The 20,048-nt window shown below is 39.4% G+C and overlaps 1 protein-coding gene across 1 annotated transcript; it reads left to right on the top strand.

Moving 5' to 3' along the window:
* The first annotated feature begins 17,467 nt into the window (after positions 1-17,467).
* Positions 17,468-19,139, top strand: LOC147899274 (uncharacterized). The gene is made up of 3 exons (XM_087378325.1): positions 17,468-17,747; positions 17,946-18,138; positions 18,518-19,139. Exons 1-3 carry the CDS (start codon positions 17,685-17,687, stop codon positions 18,646-18,648), a joined length of 387 nt encoding a protein of 128 aa, XP_087234451.1. The 5' UTR covers positions 17,468-17,684; the 3' UTR covers positions 18,649-19,139.
* The last annotated feature ends 909 nt before the right edge of the window (positions 19,140-20,048 follow it).

The following is a 20,048-nucleotide window of genomic DNA, read 5'->3' as shown; positions in this document are numbered from 1 at the left end:
CAATGACATTTGCTAAGATGGAGTGCATGGATAGGTTGTCAAGCTGCTAAAACCAAAGTACCAAGCCGTGCTTGGCCTAGAGAAGCATAGCCATGGCCCATATCGGATCATCGATTTGAGCAAGAATGCATGAAGCCCAGTTGGAATGTGAAGACCCAAATCAAAGAGTGTAACAAGAGTAAGGAGATTTAAAATAATAAGTCCATGTGGCACAAGAAGGCCCAAAGCATGGAGCTTATCACCGAATTGCAAGGAGACCCAAAGCAAGAAGTTTGTCATCACTAATGCGTCTTGCTGTACTTGTTCAGCATAGACCGAGGCTAAGGCCACTTAATCCTATAGATCTTAATCCAACAAATGTATTGCTCAAGCTTGCATATATTACTGAAAAGGTAGATCACCTATTAACATCAAGTTTTAGGAAATCAAGGGTGCTGTTGGTGAAGACCCATATAGTCATTTGTAGAGTTTTTCTATAGGTAGCAATATTAATGGGGCCATGAACAATGAAGAGTAGATGAATTACTTCCCTTGCACTTTGATAAAGATAGATCAGTATTGATTCAACCAAATTCCAATTGGTTACTTGCAGATTGGTGGTAAATGTCCAAGGCATTTCTTAGGCAGTTAAGATAAGAATTAAATAAGAAGGATGTCCACACAAAACTTAGTTATTTAAAGAAACATGAGAATGAATCTATTCCAACTTTGTATTGAGAATGTGGACCTACCAAGAAGAAGATGAAGAAAAAGGCTAAAGGGAGTGATGAGGAAGATGCTTCTTCCATACTTGGACAAGTTGAAGTCCAAAGTCGAAAAGGCCTTAAAAGAATTGGGTTATTGAGGCAAGTCTAGTTCATATGAAAAGTGGTACAATAAATGTTTGAGGCAAGTACAAATAGAAGATGGGTGTCACACCAAGCATTACAACACATGCAACAAATTTGGGCATGACAATTTTGAGTGTTGATATATAAAAAATGCAATGCAGATGTTCATCAGGTGACGTAGGAAGATAAGCCTAAAGATGGATGCCCACTGAGGCTTGAGTAGGGCAAAGGCAAAGGGAAGAATGATAAAGGCAAAAAATCAAGGCTTGTCATAGATTCACTATTAGTTTTGTGGTGAGAATCACACTAAAACTAAGTATAAATTATGGCAGGAGCATCTCAAGGCAATACTGAATGAAGGGAAGTTGATCCCAAATGGCAAGCTATTTTGATAAAAGTCTTTGACTCAGTAAAAGTCAGTGCAGTTACAAGATCATAGGGTCATCTTTCTAGTTCTAAGGAGAAACCATCGAACAAAAATATCAATTAGAAGGAGAAAAAGCAAGTTGCATCTAAAATCACCAGAGAATTGAAGGGGAACGCAACTGTAGTTGACTTGCTACCCAAGCCCAAAAATGATCAAAGCATGGAAAACCTTTGGTGATATCAAGGTTAGCCTTACAATAACAATATTGCTTTAGATTGCCCCATATTGCAGAGAATTCTTTCTATAGTACTCCGAGTTGAAGAGAAGCCCACCAAGGAAGTAGAATCTTTTGTGACCATACCCATTCATAGAATCACTAGTGGAGGATGAAGAACTTCTAGATATCATCATTAAAATCAAGAAGAAAAATGTGTTTGTAGTAATTGGAGATGGAGGCTCTAGAGTCAACGTTATCTCAGACATTATTGTGAGGTGCCTGAAGATTAAAAATCTTAAGCCTTATCCATTCCGAGTATGCATGGATGATCAAAGACCATTTGAACCAATAGGTATGATTCTAGATGTTGCAGTCACTATTGGAGAAGTGCATTATACAATCAATTTAATTGTCATCCCAATTAAAGAAATTACCTACCCGTTGTTGGGTAAGCCTGGTTGAAAAGTGCTAATGATTGGGGTATTGAGATAATGACTATCAAGAATCGAGATATAGAGGTACAAATCCCCACCAGCCCTAGTAAAGTACCGAGCCAATGTTGACCCAAAGATCTGGAAGTGAAAGATCAATTTACACTAGATGTTGAAACTTGGCTGATGGAAATGCAAATCTTTCCTTTGGGATAGACTGACATATACTAGGTGGTAGCTGACCTCAAGTAGAAGATCAAAGGAGAGAAGTTGGCAAAACAACAAGATTTGTACTCAAGTCACTTCACTAGAGATGCGACTAGAGAACATGAGATAGTTGAGCCAAAAATCATAATTAGTCAGATAGTGCAAAGTACTTGGTTCTTGAGCTGAGATGATTTTGGGCACGATAGAGGAGCCATGGACAGTAGTACTAAGTGCTCATTTGGTGGATGATCAACTCTGAGCTATTAAAACCCTATTTTTGCAATATAAAGATGGGTTTGCATGGGCTTAAAGAGATTTGAGGGGAGTTCCCCACGAAATATGCCAACACATGATTTTGTTGGTACCAGATGCCAAACTCGTGCATTAAGAGATATATAATCAATCTTAATTATGCAACACAGGTAAAAGTCAAGCTTGACTAGCTCATCCAAGCAGGGTTCATTTATGAAATAGATCCTAGTAATTGGTTGTTTCCAATCATAATAGTGCCTAAGAAAAATGGCAAGCTCTGCATTTGTCTGGATTATAGGATGTTGAATGCATAGGTAGTGATGAATCCTTTTTATATTCCTTTCACTAATGGAATACTTAGCCAGGTTATATAGGTCATGAGATGTACTCGTTTATGGATGAATTTAAAACAATGGGTAGAGTCAGATCTTTATAGCACCTAAGGGTCAGCCTAAAACTGCTTTCATCATAGAATGGGGCGCATATGCCACTAAGGTCATGCTATTTGGTCTTTTTAATTTCCATCTGAGACTGTTATGTGCCATCTACCTTTTAGAGATTCATGGTTGACAGATTTTGAAATTATCTGACTATAATGTGTCTAGCTCGAATATTTCTTTGCATTTGGTCTATCTTGAAAAGGTGTTTGCTAGATGTAGACAACCTAAAATTTCGTTAAATCTTGGAAAGTGTATTTTTTTTGTGCAAATTTGTGCGTTACTCGTCATGTTATTTCTAAGGAGGGTATTCAGACTGAGCTGAATAAGATCCGAGCCATTTGAAAAGATGCTTAAGCCTAAGAATCTGACACATTGAGGTCTTTTATTGGACTCATAAGTTTCTAGAACTTTTATCAAGATTATAGCTTCATTATATGAAATGACCAAGAAAGATATTAAGTTCTAGTGGACTGAGGAATTGTTGAGAGCATTTCGTGAATTAAAGAAATGGGCATTGGAGATGCCTATACTTTGCCAACCAAGATGGCATGCGATCTTTCATATTCATGTAGGTGCCTCCAGATATGCTATTAGTATCATATTGGCACAAAAAAAAGGGTAATTAGATTACCTAGTATATTATGCAAGCCGTTTGAAGACTCCTCTTGAGTACAATTATAGCACAACTGAGTGTGAAGCCTTGGGATGGTTTATAGAGTGCAAAAATTCCAATTGCTCAAAAACCCATTTGTCTTCTATGTTGATAATTGGGCTTTAATCTATTTAATTGATGAAATGGTAATCCAAGGACATCTAGTTCGATGGATGCTATTATTCTAGAAGTTCAATTTTAAAATTATTCACAAGCTGGGATAATTCCATGTGGGAGCAAATTGTTTGTCTCAGTTACTAGCCTCAAATGATGCTAAAGGAGTCTCTATCAAGATACCATATGCACATCTTTTTTATGTGAATTTTATAAAAATCAAGTATGACAAGATGCTACTCTATTTGTCAGAGGGAATCTTTCCCAAGCATATGTTGGCCGTTTCCTAACCTATGCCACTTTTGTCATGTAGAGTGCGATCATAATAGGGCAAAATAGAAGACTTTGAAGGAAAAAATATGTAAAACTCTAAAATATAGGAAAATGTACAATAGAAAGCAATTTAGGTAGTTGGATATGCTCAATAGACCAATTTGCTTTTGTATCAATTGTATAAGTTTTTTAAAACAATTCATAAATTATTTTTTGTCTCTCTTATATGTAATTCCAACTTATTCAACATTTGGCAAGGATAGGAGCATCAAAACAAGACAAAATAAAGAGCTAGAGCATCAAAATAAGCATTGGAATTCTCATTCTGAGAAATTGTATAGTAGAAAGCACTTTGTGCGGTTGAAGATTGTCCAACAATGCAAATCTCTTTCTATTGTATAGTTTGTAAAAACAATGCGTGCTAACATATTGTCTCAATATTATATATTATTCTAACCTATTCCAGTTTTGAGAAGCAAAGGACCACCAAAATAGGGTAGTATAGGAGATTCTAGAAGGAAAAATTGTACAAAACTATTGCTTAGAGAAAGTATGCAATAGAAAACAATTTGACAAGTTGGATATTGCCCAACATTGCAAATCACTTTCTTTGTACAGTATCTCATAGTGCATGGAACAATGCATATTTTTGCCTATCTTCCTAGCCTATTACTTAGAAAGAGCATGAAAGAGGGGAAAGAGGGGGAAAAGAGGGAGGAAAAGAGGAGAAGGAGAAGGAGAAGGAGAAGGAGAAGGAGACATATGCTCATGCTTATGCATGAGCATATGTCTCCTTCTCTTATGCTCATGCATAAGCATAAGCATGAGCATATGTCTCCTTCTCCTTCTCCTTCTCCTTCTCCTTCTCTTATGCTCATAAGAGAAAGAAACATATGCTCATGCTTATGCTTATGGTTATGCATGAGCATAAGAGCATGAGCATGAAAGAGGGGTAAGGGGGGGAAAAGAGGGAGGAAAAGAGGAAGAAGAGGGAAAGGAAACGAGATTGGAAGAGGGAAAAGAGAGAAGAAGAGGGAAAGGAAAGAGGGAAAAAGAGACATATGCTCATGCATAAGCATAAGCATAAGCATAACAGAATGAGACATATGCTCATGCTTATGCTTATGCATGAGCATAAGAGAAGGAGACATATGCTCATGCTTATGCTTATGCTTATGCATGAGTATAAGAGCATGAGCATGGAAGAGGGGGAAGAGAGGGGAAAAGAGGGAGGAAAAGAGATTCAAAGAGGGGAAAGAGGAAAAGAGGAGGAGAAGGAGCATATGTCTCCTCTTATGCTCATGCATAAGCATAAGCATGAGCATATGTCTCCTTCTCTTATGCTTATGCTCATGCTTGTGCATAAGAGGAGACATATGCTCATGCATAAGCGTAAGCATAAGCATAAGAGAAGGAGACATATGCTCATGCTTATGCTTATCCATGAGCATAACAGAATTGACATATGCTTATGCTTATGCTTATGCTTATGCATGAGCATAAGAGCATGAGCATGAAAGAGGGAGAGGAAAAGAGATTCAAAGTGGGGAAGAGGAAAAGAGGAGAAGGAGAAGGAGAAGGAGACATATGCGCATGCTTATGCATGAGCATATGTCTCCTTCTCTTATGCTCATGCATAAGCATAAGCATGAGCATATGTCTCCTTCTCTTATGCTTATCCTTATGCTTATGCATAAGATGAGACATATGCTCATGCATAAGAGGAGCCATATGCTTATGCATAAGAGGAGACATAAGAGGAGACATATGCATAAGAGGAGACATAAGAGCATGAGCATGAAAGAGGGGAAAGAGGGGGGAAAAGAGATTGCCCAAAATCTGTACCTATAGTCTCCTCTCCTCCAGCTGCTGTTTGACGCTGTCCTTGTGACAGCTTTGCTCCCCTCCTCTCCAGTCAGTGCCATCACATCACTGCTCTCGTTAGTGCCTTCATGCTCTCCACCTTACTATGGACTCTCAGGTTCTATAAAACCTCTTTTTACTTGTTTAATCAACCCCCCCTCCCCCCCCCTTACTATGGACATTAGCCTTCTTACTCTCCCACCTATCATCCTCATTATTAAACCACCCCCACCCCCCTTCCTTTTCTCTCTTTGATTTTTAATTTAAACCCTTTCACTGGGGATATCTTTCCCTTTCTTTCTTGTTTCATCATTTTCTAGTGTACTTTTCAAAAACTCTTTTCTCCCCTCTACTCGTTTCTCTTTCATAGTATTTGTTTTTTTGAATTTTTCTATATAATTATATATCCCTTTCCCATTTCCTTTATTATTTTCTCTTTCCTTCTTCAATTTATTTCTCTTCTTATTTCCTTTTTTCATCGCTCCTGTATATCCTTACCATTCAACTCTTTCACTCTATTCATTCTTGCCTATCACCCTTAGATTAGCTTTCCCTTCCACCTCCTTATAGTCCTCTCTCTCTCTCTCTCTCTCTCTCTCCCTCTCTCTCTCTCTCTTTCCTCTCTCCCTAAATCCCCTTCTCTTTATCTCTCTCTGCTAATGCTCTCTCTGTCTCTAACCCCCCCCTCCTTCCCTCTCTCTCTCTTGTCACAAACTCATCTAGACTTACTATCACCTTTGCTAACTTTTCCAAATTCTTATTTACTAGCTCCCTTTGTTTTCATAGTTCATATGATCCTATGTCCTCTATATTCTTAAAACTTCCTCTCATAATTCTTCCATTTCCCCCTTCCCCCTTCCTTTGTTACTTACCCTTTCTTTCTATGAAATACTAAGTTCACCCTCTATAATCTCTAGAGAGTACAAAATTCACTTATGGTTACTCCAATCTACTTGACACTCTTTAAATTAAAACATGCCTGATAAGTTTATGGTTAAGTCTTAATTTTATTGTGATCCCGATAACAAGGGAGGGGTGTTGAAGACACCTGTCTTGCCAACTAAGCTTTAAGCGGGTTCTCACAATGTTTTTCTTGTTGGATGGTGGCAGGTAGGCAGACTCCCCTCTTCAATAAAAGTGATGATGCCAACGACTTATCAAAGCTCTACTGCTCACATTTCTTCTTTTAGAAAAATTGTTCATCCTTTAACGATGCTACTTTATTTTTTGTGGATATTTATTTCAAAGTTTATCTATTAAACATTTCTCTTTCCTACTCCAAATTTGTCTACTCTTCACTATGGAAAGGGGTGTTGTAAATGCCTACTACACACACACGCTTTCCCCTGCAACTTTGGATGGTTGCACAAAGGACCTTTAAGTCATCAAGGCCATTTTTTTGGCTTTTTGACTACCTGATCTAACTTGGTTTTCCTCTTTTCTCCCCTCTTTTTTTAGAAACATTCTTGGGATGTCTCACTCCAGTCAAAGACCCTCAACAACCCACTTCCTACTCCCTCTCCTGCTTCTCAAGTGGTACTCTCCTGCTTCCAGGTTTTTGAGTTCTTTTCTTTTATTAGGACTCACGATCTCAATGCTTTGGCAAAAAACTCCCCTTTACTCATCAAAACCCTCTCCTTCAATGATTGGGTTAAACTTCTGAAATTCTCCTGCTCTAAAACTGACGGCACCCTAGCAAGACTTCAAAGAGTTGCTGATAATCTTTCCACAATTGACCTGAGTGATACTACTACTCTTAATGAGCATCACTCCATCATCCTCGGCCTCGCCAACGGCGTACTCATCCTCAATGGTGCCTTCCCCCTCCACATCCCCGCTAGCCTTGCTCCTCCCAACAGCACCTTTCATTCCTTCATCAACCTTGATCTCCTCTCCCTTGAGAACAAAGCTTCTTTTGAGACCCTCTCCCAGTCTCACTCCTAGCCTCCTCAACCCCTTGAAGAAAAGAAACTGAAGAACTTCGCTTCATGTGTACCACTACTCCCCTCTAGACACATCGAAATGAAGGCCCCTTTGCTTGACCACAAAATCTGGTGCCTCGACAATCTCAGCTTCCTTGCCCCTTTCACCATCCATTCTCTCGCCTTCATTTGTAACCTCTCTTTCAAAGAGGTCGAGCAATGTAAAAATGATGCCTACCATCATCGTCAGCATTTGAATTCCAATTACTTCTTCAACATTCCCTTCTTTCTTAAAATCGTTGATCACTCCAAGTGTGGTCTCACTAAGGGGATCTTTTTTTGCTCCAAAGGCTCCAGCCGACAGGGCTTTGGCTTCTCAAACAAAGATGATAATTACTATGTAAAAAACTACTGGAATGTGTTTTGTCCTTACATTAAATGTACTTGCCTTATCAAGAAGACCAATCTCTCTTGTAAATCCTCCATTCTGTGGCTTCACCATGTCTTATGGTATATGCTAAATCACCTAGACATCTTCTTTCCTCTCGGCTCCCTTCAAGCTAAGTTCTTTGCCTTTATCAATTGGACTTCTCAGTTACTGAAGGAAGTCATTTTCTCCCTTATCACCTTTTATCATTTCAAAGTCATACTTATTGAAACAACCAAGTCCCTTGCAGCCTCCGTCGACTTTTACCTTCCCCTTCTCCTTCCAAAACCTTCCCATACCCTCTCTTGCTCTCAGCATTCTCTCCCTTCCCTCCTCTTCTAAAACCAACCCTCTCTCTCAAACGTAGACACAGTTCCCCTCCCAAGTATACCCCCAAACTTCAGAAGACATCCCCTCTTGCTCTTGAGATTAATCTTTCACAAGCCTCCTTGGTTAAAAACTCCATGCTGACCTCCTCCACTACTTCAGTTCCCAAAGTAAAAGCACTTGATGACGATGATCTACACCACTCCATTGATTGGGATAAACACTGATCTACTTCGGCTCTTCGATTTTGCAGATTGCCCCTTCTGGTTCACCTGAGGTAAGCACTACTACTCTTCTCACAACAATGGTTTACTGCATTTACAGTTGTCTCCTATTCAAAAGAATCTGAAATATTTTCATGTTCTTTACGCTAATAAAATTCTAACTAAAATCCCTCCCAAATCCCTTTACAGAAATACTCTACTTTTATATTTCAATTCCCTTTCAGATACTATTCAAGCCTTTGACACTTTTGCTTTTAGTTGGAAATATGCACCTCCCCTTAGATCCCTTTTCTACAAGCCTAAGCTTACCTTCTTAGCGGAAAACTTCACCTCGTCTTGTCTTTGCACGTCTCTCAAGAGATTTAAACCCTTTCTCAAATCCTTTGATAACAAACTTCATGTTTGTACCTCTGACCCTAGCTTCTTTCATCATCCTTTTCTCAGCTCCCACATTCATTATGGCCTTAATCACATTCCTATCACACCGTTAGATCCACATCTCGCTCTTCAAGCACTCATCCAAACCTTCCATGACGTCTGTCTCTCCATAAACTTAGATCCTACTCCTCTATTAAAATCCTCTCCCATCTTTTTTGGAAAGAATTCCGTTCCTTCTTTCCCCTCCTTAAAATCCAAAAGTCTCCTCTTGAAGACAAAACTCTTCTTGAGAAGTTAACTGGCTTCTTGGTCATGTGTTCATCACCACCAGTCTAGATAAGGCCTCCCAAACTCCCATCATTCTTTGTAAATTTTTAGTACATACCTTGACCCTTGAAAGATTAAACTCCCCTGAATTCCTACCCTCATCCAACCCCCCTTCCACTACTCTTTCATCCCTTGCTTTTACCCTTGACTCCCTCAATCTTCCTTTTACTTTCAATTATTTACCCTATCTCATGTGTACCTTGTGTACCTATAAGGCACACAAACATAGCTTTCATTGGCTTACCAATGCCCATAACTACATCTTCTCCTCACTTACCGATGTCTTAGCCTCAGGGCTCAAAGAGCTTAAAAATGCCATCTCCCTAGAGGGAGAAAAACTACATTACACTTATAAAAAATTTCTCAATGTATCCACAAACATGCTTTGGGGCATTGATTCTAACTTACAGTTCCTCATCAATTTACCCCTTGAGATTCACTCCTTATATTTTGCTGACATAGCAAACTGCTTACGAAGCTATTCCCCACTTTGGACCTTTTAGCCTTATGGAATCCCTCACCTATTTTTGTGAACTTGCTTCTAAAGTAGGCTACAAAGTCTTTTTTCTCAAATTTGGTAGTTTCCACCTCACAAAAAGGGATAATGTAAAAACCCTTTTTAGCTTTGATACCTTTCTAAGCTACAACCACCTTCTTCTTGATTCATGTGTTATCCAGGTTGGTTCTCATTGTTGGTGGACCCAATCTAAGGGCATCCCCATGGGCTTCTCTTGTTCACCTCTTTGGTGCCACTTGTAACTCACTTCCTTCAAATTCAAGTTCATAAAGAAATTAGCACGTCTTGGCCTTTCCCACTTTCTCCCTATCTTTCTCCTTGGATGACATCCTCTTCATCAATAATCCCCTCATTACTAATTTCCTTGACCACTCCAGACCTCTCAATGAGGATGATCCCCTTACCATCTACCCACTTCACATCATCTCTCTCAAATGTAGCTTAACCTCGTTTATCAACACCAACCAAAATCTCATAGGACTCTCCAGCACCTTTTTAAACACTCACATCTCTCTTTCCTTCCCTTTTCTCAGAGATTTTTCTTCTACATTTGTTTGGAAGAAAAAACTCCTCAATTTTCCCACCATCTCCCTTATCTGTTGCCATAGCAACCGACCTTTTTTCAAATCGTACAAAGTCTGCCTAACCTTTATTCTCCCTATCCTTTACTCATGTTTTAATGCCTTTTTTCATATCTCTTTACTTATTGACATTTGCAAAGACAACGGCTTCCTCCCCCACATAAATCAGTAAAATTATTCACAACTACATTGCCTCAAACTCCTTTCCACATCTTAAACTAAATTTACACACACTTCTTTCCCTTTTCGGGTAGACAATAGGTCATCACACTTGGTGATGACCTATTGTCTCACCTTGTGTGATGTACTCTACTGGGCAAAGGCGTGCACACACACACACACACACACACACTTCCTATTCATTCCCCCCTTTACATTTACTTTACATTTTTTCCCTCCCCCCCTCCCGCCAAATTTCTTTAATGTGTCCCTTTATATTTTTCCTTGATTTCTTTAATCCCTTTCTCACCTCTCTTCCATTCTTCCTTTATATTCTTCGACTTCCTTTTTATTTCCTTTTTTAATTTGTCTAAAGTCCCTAAAACTCAACTAAACTATCCATTCACTACCCCACAAATAACCCCTCAAAAATTTCCTCATTTTCCCCTAATTTCCTCTCTTTAGAAACCCCCTTTTTTAATTTAAATTCCCTTCTTAAAATTCCTGTACTCATTTTCTTTTTCCAAATTCAATTCTCCATTTCTTCCTCTTACTTCCCCTTACTTTCTCTATTTTACCCTATTTTTTCCAACTCTCCTAACTAACTCGAAATTTCCCTAATTTCATGTCCCCTTCCCCTTGTTTTCCCCTAATTTTTCCTTCTCTCCCCTATTTTTCCTACCCTCCCCTATCTTCCCCTAACTTCCCCTAAACCCCCTTTTTTACCCCTACCTTCCCCTAATTTTCCCCCAAATTTTTCTTAAAATCCCCCCCTTTTACTCTGTTATCCCTATTATTCCCTAATTTACCCTACTCCCCCCCCCCTTTTTCCCTTTCCTTCCTAATTTTCCCCTATTTACCTAAATCTCCCCTTATTTCTCTATTTACCTAAATCTCCCCTTATTTTTCTATATACCTAAATCTCCCCTAATTTTTCTATTTACCTAAACCTCCCCTATTATTCCCAAGGTCCCCTATTCTCCTAAATCTCCCCTTATTTCTCTATTTACCTAAATCTCCCCTTATTTTTCTATATACCTAAATCTCCCCTAATTTTTCTATTTACCTCCTAATTCTCCCCTATTATTCTCAAGGCTCTCTAAAGCCCCTAACTCTCCTACATAAGGCCTACATACGACCCTATTTCCCCTACACACATAGCCTTTAAAAATACCCCCCACCCATGTACTCACTTATTAGCTACAGTTCTACTAATAACCCATGCCCCTCCTCATTCTTAGCATCCCTTGATTGCCCACCTTCCCAAATTATCTAAATTCCCTACCTACCCGATGCTCCCGACTACCCTGACCTCCTCTCTTATATAAAGACTACCTCTAATCTAGCATCATATCCCCGCAGCCTACAGCCTCTCCATTGCTTTGCCCCATGCCTTGTGCTCCAAAATTCCTTGCTGCCAGCTTACGCGACTTTGCAGCTATCTGCCCCCGCCTATCGATTGCCCAAACTCCATACCTACAGTCTCCTCTCCTCTAGCCACTGTTTGCTGTCCTTGGGATGGTTCTGCTCCCCCCCTCTCCAGTCAGTGCCATCACATCACTGCTCCTATTAGTGCCTTCATGCTCCTCCACCTTACTATGGACTCTCAGGTTTCTCTAAAACCTCTTTTTACTTGTTTAATCAACCCCCCCCCTCCCTTTTCTCTCTTTAATTTTTAATTTAAATGCTTTCATTGGGGATATCTTTCCCTTTCTTTCTTGTTTCATCATTTTCTAGTGTACTTTTCAAAAACTCTTTTCTCCCCTTTACCTGTTTCCCTTTCATAGTACTTGTTTTTTTGAAGTTTTCTATATAATTATATATCCCTTTCCCATTTCCTTTATTATTTTCTCTTTCCTTCTTCAATTTATTTCTCTTCTTATTTCCTTTTTTCATCGCTCCTGTATATCCTTAACATTCAACTCTTTTACTCTAGTCATTCTTGCCTATCACCCTTACATTAGCTTTCCCTTCCACCTCCTTGTAGTCTTCTCTCTCTCTCTCTCTCTCTCCCTAAATCCCCTTCTCTTTATCTCTCTCTGTCTCTAACCCCCCCCACTCCCTCCCTCTCTCTCTCTCGTCACAAACTCGTCTAGACTTACTATCACCTTTGCTAACTTTTCCAAATTCTTATTTACTAGCTCCCTTTGTTTTCATAGTTCATAATAATCCTATGTCCTCTATATTCTAAAAACTTCCTCTCATAATTCTTCCATTTCCCTCTTCCCCCTTCCTTTGTTACTTACCCTTTCTTTCTACGAAATACTAAGTTCACCCTTTATAATCTCTAGAGAGTACAAAATTCACTCCAATCTACTCGACACTCTTTAAATTAAAACATGCTTGATAAGTTTGTGGTTAAGTCTTAATTTTATTGTGATCCTGATAACAAGGGAGGTGTTTATGATACATGTCTTCCCAACTAAGCTTTAAGCAGGTTCTCACCACGTTTTTCTTGTTGGATGGTGGCAAGTAGGTAGACTCCCCTCTTCAATAAAAGTAATGCTACCAATGACTTATCAAAGCTCTACTACTCACATTTCTTCTTTTAGAAAAAATTGTTCATCCTTTAAAAATGCTACTTCATTTTTTGTGGATATTTATTTCAAAGTTTATCTATTAAACACTTCTCTTTCCTACTCCAAATTTGTCTACTCTTTACTATGGAAAGGGGTGTTGTAAATGTCTACTACACACACACACACACACAGATATACATACACACACATATAGTTTTTTTATGTAGTTTGCCTATATATCCTGATACTTGCTTATATGGATTTATTTAGTTATGTATGTCTAATTTAATTGGTTCTTTAGGAAATATATGGTAATTTGCTACTTATATGTTTACAAAAACTTTTTACTCTTTTCAAAATGCTCTCTCTCCCTCACCTTTCCCTTTGTTTCCTACTTAATTCTTTCTCTCTTAACCACACTTTCATTCTCCTATAAAAAAAAAAGTCTTAACCTTCATGTTTTATCAACTTATAAAACCTTTTATTTACTTTATTTTTTTCCATATTATTGTAGTTTTCTTTAAATATTTTTCCTTTTTTCTATATTAAGTTTCTCAATCTCTATTTCTTATTTAATTCTTCCTTCCTAATCTCCTTTTAAAATTTGTTTTTTAGCCCTAGAATTAATCTCCTCTTAATTTTTGTTAAGGTTTTTTAAATTCCTTTCTTTTTTACCATCGTATTTTACGTTTCTTATATTTTGGTAGTCCACACCCCTCCTTTCTTTTATTTTGGTTTGTCTATCTAATCTAATTTCTTGGAAGCAAAAAATGTTTTTTCAATTAATTTTTAATATTATACTAGTTACTTTATTCATCTAATTCTTATAAGGGATATTAATTTATTGTCTAAGGGTGTGGAGTACCCAGCTTATCAAACCTTTTTATTCTTTATTGAAAAATTCTAAGGGTATGGACCCCTTAACTAATCTTCTTATTTAATGTTTATGTTGAGGGCGTGGACTACCCCCCATTGGGATTCTTCTACCTTTAAAAAAATTTACTTTAGATTTGAACTTAGGACTTAGTATTTTTTCTACTTAAATGCCCATGAGTTAACTTTGACTAGCTTTACAATTTAAACCAAAGGTTGGGTATAATGGAATTTAATTATAACTTAAAAGTTAACCCTCTAATCTTTTTGTTTCCTATCATCTCAGCATGCATGCACGTACACACACACACACATACACACACACACACTTATAGTTTTTAAGGCTAAAATGGTCAATATGTCCAATTGTAAGGTTGCATCTTTCCAATAATCGACATACTTGAATTAGTGGGAGCTTTAGTGCATTGAAAGTGTTGGAAGCACCACTTTTCCTAACTATTGTTTTAGCTTGGTTGTATTTGGTAACTATTGTTTTAGCTTGGTTGTATTCAATAACTCCCCTTGAAGTTGAAAGCTAATGTGGTTGGAGTGCATATGGGGTTGATAGTATAGGTCCCTATCTAAAAGGTTGACCTGTTTATTAGAGGCCATTGTCATCCTTAAAAAACCCATATAATAGGGTAAGAAAAATTAAAGAGTGAGGAGCTTGGATCTTACAAAACAAGGTTGATCAAAGCCATTGTTTGTTAGGCAAATTTTTAGTTTTTAGGTACATTATGAGATGATCATGGGACTTTTAAATGACTTAAAGCAAACAAATTAAAGAAATGAGGATTAAGCATTAAAAAATACATGAAATGATGCTGACACATTAGGGAGTTAGACCTTGAATGAGTTGAGATGTTGGTATGCAAAGCCCTTAGCCATGGTTGTGAAATATACTCTAAAAGAGTGATGAAAGGCTAACCAATAATTGTGTTATCAATGAGTCCTCGAATCTTTGCGTCATATGGATATGTGGATATGCAAAGCTCTTGGTCATGTTTGAGAAGTATGCTACAAAGCGCAACACAATCGGGGATTGTGTTTAAAGGGGAGACTCATTGTTCTTTGCCGAACGTCAAAAGCATTAGGAGAGCATGGCTTCCTAGAATGGAAGTGGTGAATCTTCACATTTAACCTTGGTTTTTTGCACTTTGAGTTGATCATAGTGCACCTAATAATAATCGTCCAATCTAGGGTATCTCCTTATCAAGAATGTCAGTAGCCACCATCATAACCTTGCAACTATTGTCACTAATGTGGCGGGTTCTGATGCATCTATTGCACCATGCAGACCATGTTCATGATGACAGAGGTGTCCCTCATTGCCCTACGCATGCCATGTGTTCCTCATCGATTTGGTGCATCCTCACCGCTATTGGTGACTAGGAAATGCTATAGGTCAGTAGTTTTGGCTCTGCCACCATTGGCCATTTCCTAGCTAGAATTGTCTTTCCCTAGACCTTCGGTGATATGGAAACTCAGGTTGAAACGGGCCATGTCAGATTGATGAACAATTGTTGATGGTGAGAGACACTATGTACGTATTACGCATGCTTGTACACACACACACACACACACACACACACACACACACACACACACAGGTATGGAGTACATACGTATTCACGTACATCATACATACACACATAGATACATACATGTGTAAACACATACACATATATGTACCCACATATATTTACATATTACATACTTACATACATTCATACGTATGTACACATATACATGCATGCATACACCCATATATATGTATTACACATGGAAATATATAAGTACATAAGTGCATATGCACATACGCATGTAGGCATGCACATATGCATGTGCGCACACATGCGCATGCATGCACACACACACACACAGATATCAGAGGGTGACAAGAAGTAAACGGGAAAAGAAGAGAGAGCAATAAATGCAATGACTTGATTAATTTTGAATAATCTATATTTTTTTAGATAAAATGGTTGATAACTCCAATGGTAAGGTGGTCTTTCCAATAATAGACATATTTAAATTAATGGAAATGTTAGAGAATCTAAATTGTTGGAAGGCACACTTTTCCCCACTTTTGTTTTTAGTAGCTCCCCTTGAAGTTGAAAGGCAGTGTGTATGGATTGTGGACTCTGTTTTTTATCCTTGATGTGTGGTTGAAAGTATAGGTTGCTATTTCCAAGGGGATGACCTGTTTATTAGAAGCCATTGTCATTCCTAAAGAACCCATACAATAGGGATACAAGAAAAATTAAAGAGTGAGGAGCTTGGAGCTTACAACACAAGGTGGAGCAAAGCCATTGTTTGACATATGCAAATTGTTAGTTTTTAGGTCCATTAATTACTTAAAAGCAAAGGGTTGAAAGAAATGCAAGGGGATGAGGATCAAGCTTTAAGAAATAGGAGGGATGATGCTGACACGTTAGTGTTAGACTTTGAACGAGTTGGGATGTTAGTATGCATCGCCCTTCCATGGTTGTGGAGTCTACTCCAAAAGGTGACATAAGGGAAACCAAAAATTGTGTTGTCAACGAGTCCTAGAATCTCCATGGATTGGGACCATCATGCGATGTGGATATGCAAAGCTCTTAGTCAATTTGAGAAGTATGCTACAAAAAGGCGATGAGATCGATGATTGTGTTTTTTGAAAAGGGGAAACTCCTTGCTCTTTGCTGAGTGCCAGAGGCATACGGAGCACATGGCGAATGGAAGTGGTGAATCTTCACATTTAATCTTGGTTTTTTGCACTTTTTAGTCGATCTTAGTGCACCTAGTAAGGATGAAGGTCCTATGAGACTTGGCCTAGATTGGCTGTTCTAGGTGCTTCTTATCAAGAAGTTCGATAGCCACATGTTGTTACCATTATCATAACCCTGCAACATCTGTTGTCACCGATGTGGTGCATGGTGCAATGGCTTTTGATGCGTTTATCACATCCTGCAGACCACCTTCATAACAACAGAGCTGGGCATGAGTGCCTGCCCATGTCATGTGTTGCTCGCCGATTCAGAGCATTCTTGGCGCTACCATGATGACCAAAAAGTGCCATGGGTCAGCGATTTTGGCTCTCGACCACTACCGATCATTTCTGAGGCGAGAATGGTGTCCTTATGGCATTTCCCTTAGTCCGTCATCAAGGTTGTGCCGCTGTCGCTAGCAACAACAACCATTGCCGAAGTTGGTAGAAACGGAGTTCTTCTAGCGGTGTGTATTGGGAGAATGCTAATCACTCTCATCACGAAACACTTTGACGGTCGGGAAAGGGTCTCGGTGAGGGCTTCCGACGAGCGTGGCCGTGTATAGGGAGGATGCCAAGCATGCACGGATGACGGTGACAGTCGGGAAAGGGTCTCGGTGACGTCTTGTGGCGGCGAGAGTGGCCAGGAGCTTGAATTACGGACCTCGTTGATGCTCCAGACACTTCTTCCTGGGGGAGGAGGGGGCTGGGAAAGAGAGGCGTCAAAATTGACGGGGAGTTGACGGCGAGAGGCACGATGCATAAACAAGAAGACCAAAAGGCCAGTGTCTTTTCCGAAGTCACCTTCAACAGAATTTCTTCCAAGAATTTAGCCAATCTCCATCTCCATCTCCATCTCCATCTCAATTCTTCCGCCCTCATCCTCCTTCCCCTTCCCCTCCCTCCACAAATTCTTCTCCTTCTCATGTCTCCTTCCCTCTTCCTTCCCTCCCACACCCATTCCCTTGCCTCTTGATCGTTCTCCCAATCATGGGTCTCTTCATTTGACCTTTTTGCCCTTTTGGGTCATCAGGCATGAGCTTCTCCACGCGTAGTGCACCTCCCGAACCTTTGGACTTCTTCATTTGGACCTCAGAGGTGAGCTTCGCTTTAACATTTTGTGTAACGCAGCTGTGTTGAGACAGGACTCTCAGCGCTACGACTTTCCAGTCGGCTTGACGCTTTCTTGCCGCAAATCCCGATGTGGGCAGATCTTTGCAATGAATGACGATAATCCTATAACGCGTCGCTCCCTTTCGCTCGCATTGTGACCGAATCTTCTTGTTTCTGTAAAAGGATGTTGGCCTGTGGCTGGATGTAATCGGCCTCGGAAATTACAAGGAGATTTTCAAAGAGAACGGTGTAAATGGAGAGTTTCTGGATAATCTATCCACGCTTACTGCAGAGCAGATTTTGCGATTTATAAGGGTATGCCATATGAGATGGGGAGACTTCATGACTCTCTGCAAGGCTCTTCGAAACATCAAAGGTTGACTTCAGCGATATGACAATCTGTCTATTTCTAGATAGAAGATTGATAAGTAACCTCGTTGTTTATTAAGGAATGAACTTAGAAGTCTGGCACTGGTTAGGGGGTCATTATACCTCGTTTGTAAGGACCGAACTGGAACCTGGCACTCCTATGGCGTTGTTGAGGGGGTTGCTATATCTGTTGTATGCAAAACTTACGTTTTTTGGGATTACGAGGTTTACGAAAACGATGGTGTTAGCTCTTTTTCAGGGTTAAACTCTATGACATAGGCCTTACCTCGGGGCTTTTCCTATTGTGTTGGCTTGTCTTGAGCAATAATTTTCATTATGTTCATTTTCATCTTTCTGACGAATCCTCTATGTATTTCCTAATGCAGTGGCTTGCCTGAGAGGAGAACAAGAAGTTCGAAAGCCATGGTGGGCAAGATGCTGTTTGTCAGCAATTTTTGTGAGGGTTGCAAAGTACAATCGACAGTCTCGTGTGGTCTCTTTGAAATTTGATCCTTAAGTTCTCTCTTAAGATTGGTTATGATATTTGGATACGAGAGCTGTTGAGCCTCTTTCTCACATCCCGTGCAGGCCTCAATGTAGTTGTTACCAACTTTGCAGAGTTGCACGTATGAACACAATTGAGAGGGCTGCAATATATATGGGACCGTCTCACATGGTTCATTTTGAAATTTGATCATTGAGGTCTGCCTCTTTTTATGTAAATACAGTTTCCAAGTCCCTCTTTCACATATTTCTTAGTCACGGTCTCGAGATGTTACTGCCAACCAGCGCATACTTAGTATGATTGTGATTTTGGCTGATGAGAAATACAATAGCTTTTAAAATGTAAATATTGTGGAGAGCTGGTTAGGTGATGACTCAGACGTGCAACTTGAAGGTGGTAGAAATGTTTTGCCCACTTGTCTGCCATTTTCACTGGCATTCTTCAATCTATAAATGGATAGCTCATATGTACTTCACTTGTGAGTGCAATGACAACGAAACTTAGTGTGGACTAGTTGTCTCCCTTGCATGACCCAGCTTTAATCATGATGCCTGCTGTGAAGTGAAGCTGCGATGTCTTCTATAGTTCATGCGATTTTGAAGTCAACTGTGAATTCACTTCCTGTTTCATATCATTGTGGAGTCTCGTCATGACAGACAGATCAAAGAATCAACTGGCTGTTGGGACAGGATGCTAATGGAGACCCTATAGCAGGGATTGAATGTGTGGATGGTGTGAGTCTTACGCATGCTTTGATTGTTTAGATCCTCAGTACCAGTTGCTCTCTAATCTTCTATGCTCAATCTGCTCTGTTTTTTTTGTTTACTTGCACTGGCTCTAGGGGAGCTGCTTCTTAATGTCGTTGTTCAGTGGATGGACAATGAGATCTGCAACCATGTTTCAGCCACATGGCGATGAGTTGGGCCAGCTGATTGCTTGACAGATCATCAACTGATTGGCCATGTGAGTTGGTTCCCTGGTCTCTGGATCTGGTTAGATGTTCCTTCACTTTAATTGCAGGCCTCATTCCTTCGTATCTTGGTTTGGTTTTCTTCATATCTGTGGAATATTTTGGGCTTTATCTGTTGCTTCATATGGAATATTGGTACTGGTGTTTGTGCTTTGATGAAAAAGTCACTTTTATCAGTATCATAAACATATCTGTTTTGGTAGCGTTTTGGGTTAGTGTGAGCTAACTTCAAACCTCGTTTTCCTGAATATATTTTAAATCTATCTGAATAAGTGTGCACTGTATTTAATAGAAGTCCTACTCATTCTACACTCTACAGTGGCAGCCACAGTCCGTTATTGATGATGGCTTGTACTCTGAGGGAGTATGATTTGATGGGAATTCTGAATTTGGGGTCATCCCCAATAGTTATTTTCTTACTTGACAATACTAAGGTCAGCCA

Source organism: Dipteris shenzhenensis, chromosome 8 (genome assembly GCF_047967505.1).
Source record: "Dipteris shenzhenensis isolate YYH24624 ecotype China chromosome 8, Dip_SZ_1.0, whole genome shotgun sequence".
Classification (NCBI taxonomy): domain Eukaryota; kingdom Viridiplantae; phylum Streptophyta; class Polypodiopsida; order Gleicheniales; family Dipteridaceae; genus Dipteris; species Dipteris shenzhenensis.
This window is presented reverse-complemented; position numbering and strand designations above follow the sequence as displayed.

Excerpts from the sequence above, each read along its gene's own strand:
- LOC147899274 (XM_087378325.1), top strand. The coding sequence starts at position 17,685 with ATGAGCTTCTCCACGCGTAGTGCACCTCCCGAACCTTTGGACTTCTTC. Across the intron at positions 17,748-17,945 it reads TCTTCATTTGGACCTCAGAG|GATGTTGGCCTGTGGCTGGA; the intron begins GTGAGCTTCGCT and ends TTTCTGTAAAAG. Across the intron at positions 18,139-18,517 it reads GGCTCTTCGAAACATCAAAG|TGGCTTGCCTGAGAGGAGAA; the intron begins GTTGACTTCAGC and ends TTCCTAATGCAG.